The following is a 14945-nucleotide window of genomic DNA, read 5'->3' as shown; positions in this document are numbered from 1 at the left end:
ATGCATCTCTAGGTTATTTGTGGGGCATAGGAATTTGTTAATTTTTTCTTTCTTTCAAAATATAGACCGGCCCCCCACAAGGTTTGAGGGACAGTGGACCGGCCCCCTGCTGAAAGAAGTTTGCTGACCCCTGCTCTAAGTGATTAATGAGGACTGAGCAGTAGTGTGAAGCGGTCATTGGGACTGGTAGGGCAGAAAGCAGGGAGCTTAACAGTAGGTGGCGCCAGAGCAGAGTCAGAGCTAATGACAGTCAGAGCCAACACATTCTAGTTTTGTCTCCATCCTCCTCCCAGCTGAGCAATATTGAGACTGAGGAGGAGGAAGCTGACAGCCCCTTCAGCTTGTAAGGAAGAAGGCAAGTAGGTGGGAGATTCCAGAGGTTGGTGGGGCAGTGCCCTCATTTGCCCCAAATGGACCAGCATCCAGTGGGACTGAGCAATGTAGCATTGACTATGTGGTGGGGGAATGGAATGGAGTCTACTGGGTGGGGGCCCCCGGCACCGCTTCCTTAAAAATCTGAACATGGAGGACTCCATACCACCACATTTAGCTGCAAAGCCTACCTTTTCAATGGATTCTCAGAGCAGGCCCATTGACATCAACAGACGCAGCGTACTTTGCTTCATTGGGTCTACTCTGAGGTAGAACTTATGAAACCACACCCTTGGCTGCCAGGCTGATAGATAAAAGGGAGGAAGAGTGAAAGGGGGGGGGGAGAAAAGAAGAAGCCCTAATCAGATTTTTCATCGTGCTCCCTCTGTTCTTCTCCTGTCTCTGTTTCTGGGTTGGGGCTCCTGTTTAGTCAAAAGCCAGACCAGAGCAACCAGCCCCTCTCCACTTTCTCTGCACTGCACAGAGCTTTACAAAGCTGCCATCAGTCATTGGTTTAATGGCAGAGGCTAGTGAATGCTGTTGAGGTGAGAGGCCAAAGATGGTTAAGAGCACAGGTGGGTGGGGACCAACATTCTGCGACCTCCATCCCCATCCTGGTTCTCTCCTGTCCCTCCGTCTACCTGCCCCATACATCCTTTGGGCTGTCTCTGGTGGCAAGCGAGCAGCTGTGGTCTCCCCATTGCTAGCATTTTCCTAACAAACCCATTAGCAACCCCCTGGGGCTGCTTGGCCACACAGTGGCTTTAATGCATTTATACGCTCTGGTTCATAAAGCTGTGGGGGGATGTGTGAAGTTAGGGGCAGGGCAGGAAGAGAGATGGGGGGAGAGAGAGAGGGAGGGAGGGAGGGAGGGAATGTGGGGGGGGCAGCAGCAGAGATTTGCCCCATGTCTTTCCCCTTTAAATAACATAACAATAGCTTCCCTGTTCATTCTCCTCTCTCTTCTTCTTATTGTTGTTGAGATGGGTGGACAGAACTTTTAAGTTTTTAATTTTAAGTACACATAGGTCCTGTTTACTGGAACACACAGAGCTAGAATCTCTGCCTGCCTGCCCCCCCATCCCCCCTCAACCAGCAAAAGGCAAACAGGGACTTTAAAAATGCACTCTGGTTGGATATCTGAATCTGCAGGGTGTATAGCAAGGTTTAGTGAGCGTTCGTAAAGCGGGACCTGGGTGTGCAGCCTCCCTGTTGATTTATACTGGTGATAATGATAGCCATTTTACCTATCCCTGCCCTCCTCTCATATCTATTTGCGTGCTTAGCAACCAACTCCGGCTCAACAAGGAGAAAGCTCAATAAGGAGTGTGGGCACATAGATGGGTGGGTAACCGTGCTAGATCTGTACAGTGTAAATTCCCAGCTGGCGGTTCAGTTCAATTGCTGAATATTTCATTTTCATTTCACTTATTGCTTATATCTTGCTTTCCCCCTCCTTCCCAGGGGAAGCTCAGAACAGCAAACAGCCAGCAGAGAGCAGCTCAATTAACACAAGATATCAAAATAACCAATATAACAAAACATAGCATATGTCAAAACATAAAGCAAGTTTACGTCTAAACAGTAATACAATACCCATCTGTTAAACCCTTAAGAATTAATTCAATAACAAGGATGTCCTTCTGGCTTTGATCCCCCCCCCCATACACAGCTTTATTTATAGGGGAAGGGCTGTAGCTCAGTGACAGAGCATATGCTTTGCCTGCAGAAGGTCCCAGGTTCAATCCCAAAAGCTGGGAGTGTCCCCTGCCTGAAACCCTGGAGAGCCTCTGCCTGTCAGTGTAGACAATGCTGAGCTGAATGGCCCAGTGCCCTGGCTCAGGGGTTGCCAAACTTTTTTCTGGCCCTTGGACACAGTTAGAATTTTGAGTGAGTGCCACTATCCGGTCTTGTCTCTCCTCCAGATCAGCCATGCCACTCCCACAAAAGAGATGAAGTGTGAACCAAGGGATCGTGGTAAAAAAGACCAGTACCGTGGTACCTCAGGTTACAGACGCTTCAGGTTACAGACTCCGCTAACCCAGAAATAGTACCTTGGGTTAAGAACTTTGCTTCAGGATGAGAACAGAAATCGTGCAGCGGCAGCGGGAGGCCCCATTAGCTAAAGTGGTACCTCAGGTTAAGAACAGTTTCAGGTTAAGAATGGACCTCCAGAACGAATAATTAAGTTCTTAACCTGAGGTACCATTGTAGAATCACTCGTGAGTCCTGGAACAGCACATAGATCTGAAGTGGGATAGACCTCCCTTCTTCCAACTTCCTCCTTCACCTCTGCGTACTCTGGTTACTTTTCCATCTATAAGATGCCCCCCATGTATAAGACGCCCCCTATTTTGGGGGACTCAGATTTAAGAAAAGGGGGGGGGAATATATCCTTGTATAAGACGCTTCCTAATTTTTGACATTTTTTAGGGGGGAAAACCTAGTCTTATACATGGAAAAATACAGTATTTGTGAATGCGGCCCACCTCCTGATACTACCTCCCCCTGACACTACCTCCCCAAGTTGGTGCCGGAGGAGACTTGGGAGCGGCGGGCGGGTGGCTCACTGTCGCCCCATGCTCCTGGGCTGCTTCCAGGGGGGCGGGGAGCCGTGCCTCTTTGCTGGCGGTGTAACGTCGCGAATATAAGCCGCACTTTAACTTTTCACGGCCTGAATTTTGGAAAAAAGTGCAGCTTTTATTCAGGCCGATACGGTATCTCATTAGGAACACATGATAGCGGCTTTGACAAAACGCAGAAGCAATACTTTAATTTCACCATGTTCTTTTGCAACCCATTACTAGGAGAATATATATATGTTCTCTTTAGGAATTTCTAACCCGCTCTCCCGACCAATGAAGACTTCCCAAAGGGGCATATATTATTAAACAAGTTGTAAATACAGTTAAAAGGAATAAAATAGCTTAAAGTTTTAACAAAGCCGTAATAAAATACAGTGTAACAAAAAATCAATTCTTATAAACAAATCCCTATCCATGAATGGGTTCACCTTTCTGGGAATTGTAAATTTCACTTTCAGATCCAATGTTCTGGCGGCTTTCCCCCTCTCCTCCCATCTTGGTAAATCAAATGTAACAATTGAAAGCTAAGCAGGGTCTGCTTTCAAACTGGATGGGGATCATATGTTAAGACTCCTGCATTGCAAGGGGTTGTACTAAATGACCCTTGATGTCCCTTCCAAGAGTATAATTCTATGATTGTATGATAATGACCTCATGCTTCTGAGAGGTATGCAGGAATGCAGTGGACGGATTGCGTAGTTTGCAGTGGTGGACAGCAGAGGGCGCCTAGGAGACAGATCTTTTGCACTGAAGAATCACAAGTTTCTAGGGGAGAATTTCTCTGTCTGCGTTGGCAGTTGTCTTGGACTACACAGCTCTGTTGGAATTAGGTGGCTGCTTGCTGATGAGCAAACAGAGACAGGAGATTCAGGAAGTTATTCACCCCCAACTCCCCTCATCCCTGACCATGATGACTGGGACAGGTTGGAGAAGTCTCAGGTAGACCTTAGCCCTGATTCCACAAAGCTCTTCTTATGCCAGCAGCAGTTCCCAATAAATCCATAGAATTTAATCATTTGAATCCTAGGAATGGCCCCAGGATATTGTGTAGTGTGGAGAACATAGATAGAGACCATTTTTTCCCTCCCTCTCCTAACACTAGAACTCTGGGACATTTGAATGATGGAAAATTCGGAGCAGAGTTCTTTGCACAGCACATAGTTAAACTATGGAACTGACTCAGTGAACTGGCAGTGATGGCCGCCAACCTGGATGGCTTTAAAAGTGGATTGGAAAAATTCACGAAGGATAAGGATATGGCTACTACCCATGGCGGCTAGGCTGCTGGAGGAAGTTTGCTTCTGAATGCCAGATGCTGGAAGTTGCAGGAAGAAAGAGTGCTTTTGTGCTCAGGTCTTGCCTGAGGGTTTCCTCAGAGGCATCTGTGAGAACAGGATGCTGGACTCGGTGAGCCACTGGCCTGATCCAGAAGGGCTCGTCTTGTGTTCTGCTTGGGAAGATGTCAATAGGTGTGTTTATGTTATTTGCCAAAAAGGAATAATAACAATAGTAATATGTGGAAAGGGAATTCTCCTGCCATTGCTGGTGTGCCTTTTTGACCACGCAAATTTGTGACTCTTCCTGTCTTACGTTTTCAGTGGTATGATTTGAGGGGTTTGGGGGGTGCTGCAGCTCAGTGGTCAGAGCACTTAGAGAGGTTTATCAATCAATTCCTCTTCACAGGGAACTCTGGGAATTTCAGCACTCTGAAGGGATTTGGGGTCTCCTAACAAGTCACAGGACCCTTTGGAAGGCAGGCACACTTTCCAGGAGTCTTGGAGGGGAGGGAGAGCCATGACTGGATTATTTCTCTGTTTGTGCAAGTTTGGGGCGAGACGGAATCACCTCTGAGCATGCACAGAGGGTTCCTTCCCTGGCCATAGGAGCCACCACAAGCATGTGCCTCTCTTTAACAGAGACCCAGCTTTCTTCCTTTTGGCTGATCTCCTATCTGTTCCTTTCACCATGCTTCCACTCCTCAGATCTGCCCTTTATCGTCTTGGTTTCTATCGAGGTGGTTAACCACAATCTAGGCTAATTCCATTTCATTTGGAGTTGAGAGGGCTGTAGCTCAGTGGTAGAGCATGAATTTTAAGTGCAGAACGACCAGAATGTCTAGGCAGGGCTGGGAAAAAACACTTGCCTAAAACTCTGGAAGGCTGCTGCCTACCAGTGCTGACAATACTGAGTTAGATGGACCAGTGACATGACTTACTATAGGGCACCTTCCTGTGTCCCTGTATTGCAGGAGGGAGATGTTCAAATGCTCCTTACATCAATCAATCAATCAATCAATCCAATCAATCAATCAATCCCTAAAGAGACAGGCAGGCAGGCAGAGATCTAGCATGTCAGGGGGAGACTTTCTCCTTGAGACTCTTTATTTCTGTGTGTAGGGATTGATTGATTGATTGTACGAAGGAATGTTCCATCTTTTGTGCCCTCCACCTGCAGTCTGATTTGGCCAGACCCAAAACAGATAGATATCACAGTTCGGGTTTCTGTTACAAGTCTGCCTGGACATGGTTCACTTCTGTCAGTGAATTACTCCCTTTCCCCTTCCCCTTCTCCTTTTCGAGACCATTGTCTGTGCAGGGGAAGGGGGGGTCATATTCTGCTGCCAAGGAGCGTGGAAAGGGACAGGCTTCTTCGCACCCTGCCTGCACGTATTTGGCGGGGGGCCGTCTCAAAGGGGCACATTCCTGCCGTCCTCATGAGATTTGCTAGGCTTGCTTTGCATATGGAAACATGCAAATGGAGGCATGCAAATTAATTGTTTGCCACTCCCCCCCCCCCATGTTTCTTCCAGGGGTGAGGAAGAGGGATGGGAGATTTAAAGCTTTTGGATTAGGTCCAACTTTTTCCAAGAGAGTGTGGCTTTGAAATCCAAGGCATTCTTGGCTAAGGCATGGAGACGGTCCCATAGGCTGATTAGGGTGTGTTTCTGTGTGTTTAACTCGTGCCTTATTGGTGCAAGACCTTGTTTCACTTTTAGGACACATTTTTATCCTTAGGCCCCTGTCGAAAGCACTGTGGGGTGGAAATGCTTCTCAGCCCCCTTTGTTGAATCACACCTCCAGGTCCTCTGCGTGATTCCTGGAGGTTCTGCTGTCAGGAGCACAATTTATAAGCGGCAGGGCCAGTTCTAGATTTGAGAGGGCCTTTGGCACAGTGGGGTCCCTCTGCCATTGTTTATTTCCCAGAATGCTCCAGAGAAATACTGTGTCAGAAGCATTGTGGGAAATTGAAATGGTCACGTACCACTGCCACCCTGTAGGAGGCTGGATGCTCTCAATAATGAGTTTGGGTGGTATGCAATGTACTTGACTATTTATCATTGTTTATCACATTTATATTCCACCTATCCTCCAACAGGGTGGCATACATGCCTCTCCCCTTCTCTAGTTTCATCCCCAAAACAGCCCTGTGAGGTAGGTTAGGATGAGAGGTAGTGACTGGGTCCAAGGTCACTCAGTGATTTGAACTCAGGTCTCCCAGGTCCTAGTCTGACATATCACACTAACACTAAGAAGCGCTCTGTGCACACAGAACAACTCACACGTTCTTCATGGGACAATGCTCCCCTCTCTTCCCGTAACACATTCCTTCCTAAATCTGCTCTAGGGCTTCCACACACCCTTCAGAGCAGATCTGGTGACTGCTGGGGTGCTCATGGGCAGATGAGGGGGGCAAAATTCCATTGCACTGGCAGGAATCCTTGGACTAGCTCCCACTAGTGCAGCGGTTAATTGAAACATGCTCATTATTACTATTATTTATTAGAATTTGTATAGCAGCAGCAGCTCCCATGGTGCATTAGAGCAGCCATTACCAGCTTGGTGCATTCCAGATGTTTTGACCTGCAGCTGCTGTGCTGCCAGGGGCTGATGGGAATTGTAGTCTCCAAAAATCTGGAGGGCACTAGGTTAGTGAAGGCTTTCACAAGTGTGTAAGATGGCAGTTTTAAGAACCTAAGACGAACCTTGCTGGACCAAACCAAAGGTCCACCTAGTCCATCACCCTGCTTCCTACAGTGATCAGCTAGGTACATAGGAAACTGCCTTATAGTGACTCAGACCATTGGTCCATCTAGCTCAGTATTGTCAACCCTGACTGGCAGCAGCTCTCTGGGCTTTCTGGCAGAGGTCTCTCTCAGCCCTACCTGGAGATGCTGGGGCCTGAACCTGGGACCTTCTGCATGCAAAGCCCCCTCCCCTTTTGTCTGCTCTAGAATCCCATTTTGAAGGTCACATCACACTCCATTCTTGTTATCAGTGCGCATGTGCGGGCTGTCGTAGCACATGTGCGCTAAGGCAGAAAATTTTGATAATTCCGACAGTGGGCAGACAGTGTTTCTGGGAAACTCACAAGCAGTTGTGTGGTGGCAAATGCTTTCTCATCAGACTTTATCCACTAGCAATCTGTATTCAGAGATATACTGCTTTGGAGCCTGGAAGCTTCATTTAGCTGGGGAAGAGGGGATAAACTATTGATAGGCTTCTCCTCTGAATATTTTTGTCAGTCTTAAAAAAAAAAAAAAAGACATCCCAGGCTTTGTCCCAGCTGAGAAGCAGCAGCTGAGAGAAAGAATGTCACTTGCAATGTGAAAATTTCCATCTCCTTTTATGAGACTTGGAGGAGGGTGTTTTTAATTCCCTCTCTGTTTTCACATCCACCTGGCTCACAACTCTGGGACGATTCCTCCTGCTTTTCTAAAGAGGGAATTCCCTTCCTTCAAAAAGTAGCGATCTCCTGTTCTGCCTTCCCATCCTTTCTCTCTGCCCCCCCCCACACCCTGCCCTGCGTACTCCATAACATCTTGTAACGCGATCCATATCGCTATCCTCCCCCCCCTTTTGACACGCCATCCTGCCAGGATCTTCCCTGGCATTTCCACTCACTCAAAAATACCAAAATAAAAAAATCAGCTCTTGAGGCGACCCAGCCTATATGTGCCTGCCTGCTGACAGAGGGTGCGCCTTTTGTGTGTGTGTGTGTGTCTGTGCGTGTGCAGAGAGGCGAGAAGCTCAGAGTGGCTGAGAAAGAGACACATAATGAGTTTTGACACTGCCTTCTCCGCCCCTTTCAACATCTTGAGTTCACAAATGAGACGCGGGGCTTGTCGAGGGGGGCGGGGGTTGGAGAGAGCGAGAGAGAGCGGAGGGAGGGGAGATAATTTCCCTTTCGCTCTCTTCCAGGGAGGCAGGGAGAGCTGAAGGGAGCCTTCCTTCCCCACCCCTCCCTCCCATCTCCCTGGAAATGCTGACAGGTGTCCGTAGCTCCAGAGGTATCTTTCGGAAGCAGTGGGGGTGGTGCCCGAGGGGTCCTGCCTCCTCTTTGCATGGCAGCAGCTCCCTCCGGAACACACCGCTATCTTCTCTCCTTTGTTTTTAACCGCTTCTCCACCTCTTGAGCCGCGGAGGAGAGCCTCCAACACCCCTCCTTGCCACAGCCGAACTCTTGCATTGTTGGTTTTGCTTTGAGGGAGACCCGGGTCAGGGAAGGATGGAACCGCTGACCGACGTCCGGAGATGGACAGCTCACACCGGGTGAGGACAGCAAAGCTGCAGCGGTGCCCAGGGGATGGCAACGGACAGCCAAGGAACGGCCGCGGACAGTCGTCTCGTTTCCTCGCTTGGAGTCGTTGGGGGGCGGCTTGAGAAACTTGGGCGTGCGTTGTACGCCTGTCGGTTTCCGATCCTGAGCTTTGCCGCGAGTGGCACCCTGTGTTGCCAGAACTCTTGAATCAGGGCTCTGTGCCCTTTTGCAAACCTGCATTTCACGTTTCCTTTCTTTTTTATGCTTCTTACTCTTGGGATGGTTTTATTTATTTCTGGTGTGTGAGGAATCGGTAGCGAGGGCTGGCGTGCTGGCTCTGTGCAGGGAGAGAAGGTGGCGGTGCGTTTAGCTCATCTCAGCAGCTGTTCCGGCATCGGTGAAAGGAGCTTGGGATCCGTCTCCCATCAAGAGAGCCCGTCGCCAGCCAGAGAGCCCTGCCGCCAGCTGCTGTCGAGGAAACCGCAGCTGAGCCCTCGGTGGACTTTGGAATCCCTTTGAAAGAGGAAGCAGAGAAAAGGGGATTCTGGCCCCGTCTCCTGGCGATAAGAGAATTCATCAGCTCCCTCTCTGGATTAAGTTTCGGGGTGTGTGTGTGTCACATGCAGGGGTCTGTTTTCATTCTCACTTCTTCTGTGTTTCTCTTCAACATGCGTTTCTCTGACAACACGCATTGTCAGAGGTGCGCATGGGCTGGAGGAACTCGCTCCAGCCCTGAGGACCACCCAACAACCGGGTCGACGGTTTAATAGTGAACCACGCCTTGTGAGGACCCCCCCCCAAAGACTCAACTAATGTTCACGGTTCTTGGAAGATCTCTCTCCCCCCGCTCACCCTCTAATTTTTCTCCACAATAGCATACTCCTCCTTGTCTGAGGGTTTGACAAGTCTTGAAAACCAGGATTATAACCCCTTTTATTTCCGCGAAAGCTGTCTGCTGAAGGAGTTACCGTTGGATGGAGTTATCCTGCATTGTTTCCCCAGCTGGCCTCTCTCCTAATCGGATGGTAGATTTGGGGAGCGTTCCAGAGTCAGGGGGCCCCTTCAGAGTCTCCCTCACGGTTTTTGCAATGGCAGGCATTGCTTGTTGAGGACGGAACCCCAGCGCTCATGACTGGTTCTGAGAGGATGACTCTTCGAATCCCTCAAAGGGGAAGCTGTCTGACGGGACACCAGTTCCTTTGGCTTAGGTTTCCCTTCGCCTAGATTTGGATTACAACCTCAAGATGGTCTGCGCGATGTTTGGTTCTTCCTCCTGAACTCTGAATCCCTCATGCCGGTCGGCCAGCCTGAGGATGTCAGTTCCTGAGAACACTTAGAACGCAGCCACCATTTTGGAAACGGGCAAGCGAGGGGCGAAAGCTTCCTTGTGCCCAGAGTAACCGCTATCCTGGATCTCCCAGTTGGGGCCTGGGCCCCAGTGAGCGGCATGACCGCTTGCCAGTACCCCATGGGGCCCGGCTCCTTGGAGAGGGACCGGATGTACCAGCACAAAGTCTCCCTAGTGGTTCGATATTTCATGATCCCCTGCAACATCTGCCTGATCCTCTTGGCCACCTCCACACTAGGATTCGCCGTCCTGCTTTTCCTCAACAACTGTAGGTGTCTCCCTCGGCACGTGGCGGCAGTGGCGGGGGAAAAACAAGGGGGAGGAGCTTAAAGGCAACATGGGTGTGGCTCGGAGGGTGTGGCTCTCTTAATTTGCTTGCTTAGTAAACCTATAATGCATTGCTGACACTTAAATGCAGGCTGAACGAACAGGGATGGCCCCATAGGACTTTGGGTTGCTTCCACTTGAGTCCTGTTCAGAGCAGACCCGCTGAAATTAGCAAGCCAAAGTCTGTCATCTTCAGTAACCTGCTCTGAGTAGGACTGACATGGGATGCAACCCCTTCGTGCCTCTTTGATTTCCTCCTGTCGATAAAAACTGTTTTGCACACAACAGCTGCGTTCTTCGCTCTGAGCTGTGTCTCTGAACTAATTCCCATTCCACGGGAGCAAGGGGAGATATGCCTTATGCCTGGCATTGATGCCCCACCTGAAATGGATGGGGGGGGAGCGCGTCGGGCTGCTGCTTGCTATTGGCTGTCATAGCTAAGCAGACTCTCCATGTGCAGAGACGGTTATTCAGAGGAGAGACCTTGTAGCTCAGTGGCAGAGCAGCTGCCTTCCATGCAGAAGGTCCCAGGTTCAGTTCCCGGCCTTTCTACTTGGGGCTATGAATGCTGCTGGAGTCTTAAACCCCAGGGAGGTGCTCTGCCAGTCAATGCAGACATTATCAGCTAGGTGGACATAGTCTTTGTCAAATTGCTGTGTTCACAATATGGGAAGAGCTGCAGCTCGGTGTGTGGATGGGCGTAGAGCATTGCGATGCATGCAGAAGGCCCCGGGTTCAATTTCCAGGTAGAACTGGGGGAGACTCTCTGCTGAAACCCAGGAAAGCAAATGTTAATCCTAACTCAATAGAAGACAGCTTCCTGTGTTGTTTCCTACAAGACCTGTAGCTCAGTGGCGAAGCACCCTCTTACATGCAGATGTCGTCCCAGGTTAGGGTTAGAAGGATCACGTACAGACGATGGGTAAGACCCTTCTCTACCAAAGCCCCCAAGAGCTGCTGCCAGACAGGGTAGACAGTACTGGGCTACAGGGACAAACACCTGGGGTAACGAGGCAGCCCCTTGCGTTTCCCAGTGCATCTCTGAATATCAAATGCTGGGGACAAGGAGGAGGATAACCGGGGCTGCCTTCGTGCACTGCTTGCAATCTTTCCAGAAGCGTCTGACTTGGCAGTGTTGGATACAGGGCGACGGACCTTTTGGTCTCATCTGGTATGGCATTCATCTTGCTTTCCTATCCCCAGATAAGTGGAATCGCTGCTCAAACACTTCCTTGGAGGAATCTACATTTACAGCCCCTAGAGCCTGAATGTGCTTATATTTAGTTGTGTGTGTGTGTTTAAGTGAAAGCTGATGTTCTCTGGGTATTGAATCTCATGTCCTAATGCATGGTGCTTTCTGTGCTGAGGGTGCATTGTGCGTAGCTCACAGCCCTGGTTAGGGAGGGGCAGTTACTAGTCCTGATGGCCAGATGGAACCTCCATGCCCAGATGCAGTATACTTCTGAATTGCCAGATGCTCAGGAGCAAACTAAAACAAAGCAAACAGATGCCTTTGGGTCTGATCCATCAGGGCTCCTTTTGCGAGCCAAGGTGAGGGAGGGCTCTTGCCTTTGTGCCCTGCCTCTGAGCATCCCTGAGCCATTGGACTGGCCTCTGTGAGAACAGGAAACTGGACTAGATGGGTCTCATTCACCAGGGCCCTTCTTTACGTTTTTAATATTGCATTTCAAAGCACTTCTGCGAATCACAGCACTCGTTATCAATATAAAGTTCTGCCCAATGATGCTCAAAAGACGGCCCGCTCTTTCCGCCAACCTAAATTTTACCCGGTATGAAACCTCATTTTCCACTGCTTCATTTTCTCATACAATTTTGACAGACACATCCTGTATTGGCCCCATCTCCCCTCATAAATTTAAAGCGCTATTTTACAACTTCCAGCAGCCACGGCTTCCCCCAAATCATCCTGGAGAGTCTGTTTTTGTAAAGGGTCCTGAGATTTGTCAGGAGACCCCTCTACCCCGCTCAAAGCTACAGTTCCCAGAGTTTCCTGGGAAGAGGGATCAATTGTTAAACCACTCTTGAGAACTGTGTCTCTGTGAGGTGAATCAGTGTCTTCTCTCAGCACCCTGAAATGCAGCTCCCAGGGCTCTTTGGGGGAAGCTGTAGTTGTTTAAAATGGCATGATAGAGGTATAGCCCAGATTACGGGTGTAGTCAAGGGGGGCAGGGAGAGGCATTTGAAACTGAATCTCTGTGGGTGACAGAAACAGGGATTTGGAGCCAGGAGGCTTTGGGTGGCGAAATCTCCTCCCCATCACTTCTTTTTTCAGCTGTCCTCTCCCAATGTTGCTTCCCGTCAACAAGCAACCCTCTGCTATTTTTGTTTGTAAAGCAGGGATGGGGGACCTCAGGCCCGGGGGCCACATGTGACCCTCCCTGCCTTTCTAATTGGCCCCTGAAAAACTCTTCAGACCGCACCCCCTCACTGGCCCTGCTCCAAACCCTCCTTGAGTGTGTGTGGAAACTAGCCTATTATGCAAAGGTGAAATTTGCATTCCCTGCCCTGCCCACTTTAGCCTCTGGCTCCACCTACTGCTTGCATGCAGCCTTTGGGAGGTTGCCTAGGAGAGAATGCCGCCTTTGGGCTGAAGAAGGGTCCCCATGCCAAGTGTAACCTGTAGTAAACAACTCCCTCCCAAAATGTCTGGTGTTAGCTGCAGGCTACCTACGAGTAGTTCTTAATGACATCTTTTGACCAGAGTTCACACCTTTTGTCCTGGAAATCCCTAATCAGTTTTGAGTGGCAGCTCCCATCTTCCAGGCTTGGCTGGAAGTGATGGATGTTTTGAGTCCAACGATACCTTAGAGGGGCACTCTGTTGACTACTCTTGTTCCAACCCCACATACATAAGAAAAGGAGCAATGCTCTGCACAAGCTCTGGGGCACCATTGTCCTTCATTCTGACTTCACATGCCACAGGGCTGAGATCCTACGAAAGAAAATGGGGTTCCAGGCTCTGCCCTTGGCTTGGATTTTCAAGGCTCGCCTCTGTTTTCTGAGAATCCCTAAAGTGCTTCTTGTGCTGGATATAGAAGCAGACTGGGGTGTGGCAGTTAAGTGTGTGGGTGGCTTTTCTATCGAGACGCAGCTATTTTATACCCAGCGTTGTACAAAATGCTGGGGGGGGCGTGTATGCAAGTGTGTGTGGTCTGAGAGGAGATACAGACATACAGAAGCAGATGTGGAAATTTGACAGCTGTGGTTGGATTGTGACAACGGGTGTTAGCAGAGGACAAACATACACACCCCGGGAAAAGCTGTACTCATTTTACATTTCTGGAGAGTGATCTCTTTTTAGAGGATTGCTCTATACAGGCACGATGGGGCATTCTCTGTGATGATGATTTAAATGCAAGGCCCCCCCTCCAACCACTGGAAATAGTTATTACTGCTGGGCACACCCAACTAATATCACAGCCAAGACGACTAGAGCCTTGATTTCTTACCAAACCCTGAAAAACAGGGTCCAAACATTGCAGTGGTAGACATAGGGTATGTTAGCCTTTTTGTTTTTCTAACAAACTAGTATGCTGTTCTTTCCAGATGTTGCCTAGTTGTATTTATGACTCCGGTTTCTCTATGACATGCTAGCTTTCTACACACAGGGTGGGCCGTATTCGAGCATGCATCTTTCCGCTTTTAAATTGGCCCGCGCTTGCTGCCCGAATAGGGTCTTTACTCCTTGATTCTGCAGAACGAAAAAAAAGAGGTTCTTTTGGTCAGGGTTGTGGAGGTGGCAGTTTTAGTGCTGCTTATGCCTCTCCTGTCTTTTATGACACCCCCTCCTCTCCCGGCCTCCCCCAACCAAACTGGATAACAAGCGGCAGCTTTGCAAACACAGGCCACCAATCAACTCAAATGGCTTTGATGGATCAGTGTCTTGGGAGACCCTTGCACGATAGGTAATAAATAGTTTGATTTGCATCGCAGCTGGGGTCAGGAGGGGCCTTGACAGATTGACTTGCCGAAGGCAGCTGCTGTCACATCCCTTACCTCCCCCAGTGCTAGAAGAGAAATATATTTACTATTGGGTTTTTGTGTGTGCTTTTGTGTGTGGATACTGAATTAGCATCGGAGACGGGCATGGCTCCAAAAAAGGCTTACTTTTGGAGCCTTATTGACCTGCTCTCAAGGGAGCCTGCCCCTCTGACTCTGCATGAGTGCCTGTCCTTGGTAGGCTTCCCCATTGGAAGGAATCAAGCCCAGAATGGGGCATCGTTCAGAGGCACGACAGATTTACCTCTGCTTGAAGGCAAATCATATTTAGCCACATTGCTATACATCAGGGGGTCGCCTCCGGACTACAACTTCCAACATCTGTGACCATTGGCCATGCTGGCTAGGCTCTGCTGTTGAGAGGTGTGGTCCCACGGCAGCTGGGCCCCCCCCAGGATGGCTAACCCTGTTCTACATGATTGAATCCATCTATTACAGCTGCTGCAAAGACATGGCTGATTGGCAGGAAGCAGGTCCAGAACAGGTAGTTACTCAGGGAGGCAGCCAGCACCCTCATTTGTAGATTGGTGTTTAGGGCATACGGTTTAATAGTATGGAACGATCCAGCTTTGGAGAAACCATTCCAGCTGCAGTCACAGCATGCTCACCTGGAAGTAAGTCCCTTTGCAGTCACCGGGACTTACTTCTGAGTTGATCTGCAGATCGTTGAGAGGGATTCGGAGTTCACCTTGATGTTTCTGAATACTGGTTTGTTACAGTGCCATGTGCAAGTGAGGAATAACAGCCAACAGCTC

General features: G+C 49.4%; 1 protein-coding gene across 7 annotated transcripts in view; it reads left to right on the top strand.

Annotated features, from left to right (window-relative positions):
- AGRN (agrin) overlaps positions 1-14945 on the top strand; it is a 241442-nt gene that overhangs the window by 84887 nt on the left and 141610 nt on the right. For 2 of the 7 annotated variants that reach the window (XM_053400810.1, XM_053400809.1), the window contains exon 1: positions 8602-10111. The exons of the other annotated variants lie outside the window; for them this stretch is intronic. In XM_053400810.1, coding sequence (XP_053256785.1) covers positions 9943-10111 — 169 coding nt within the window. In that variant the 5' untranslated portion in view covers positions 8602-9942. Of the gene's footprint in view, positions 1-8601; positions 10112-14945 lie in introns of those variants that run through there. 7 annotated transcript variants of the gene reach the window in all.

Source organism: Podarcis raffonei, chromosome 8 (assembly GCF_027172205.1).
Source record: "Podarcis raffonei isolate rPodRaf1 chromosome 8, rPodRaf1.pri, whole genome shotgun sequence".
In the NCBI taxonomy this organism is placed as follows: domain Eukaryota; kingdom Metazoa; phylum Chordata; class Lepidosauria; order Squamata; family Lacertidae; genus Podarcis; species Podarcis raffonei.
The sequence above is the reverse complement of the archived record's forward strand: the minus strand, read 5'-3'. Positions and strand labels throughout refer to the sequence as shown.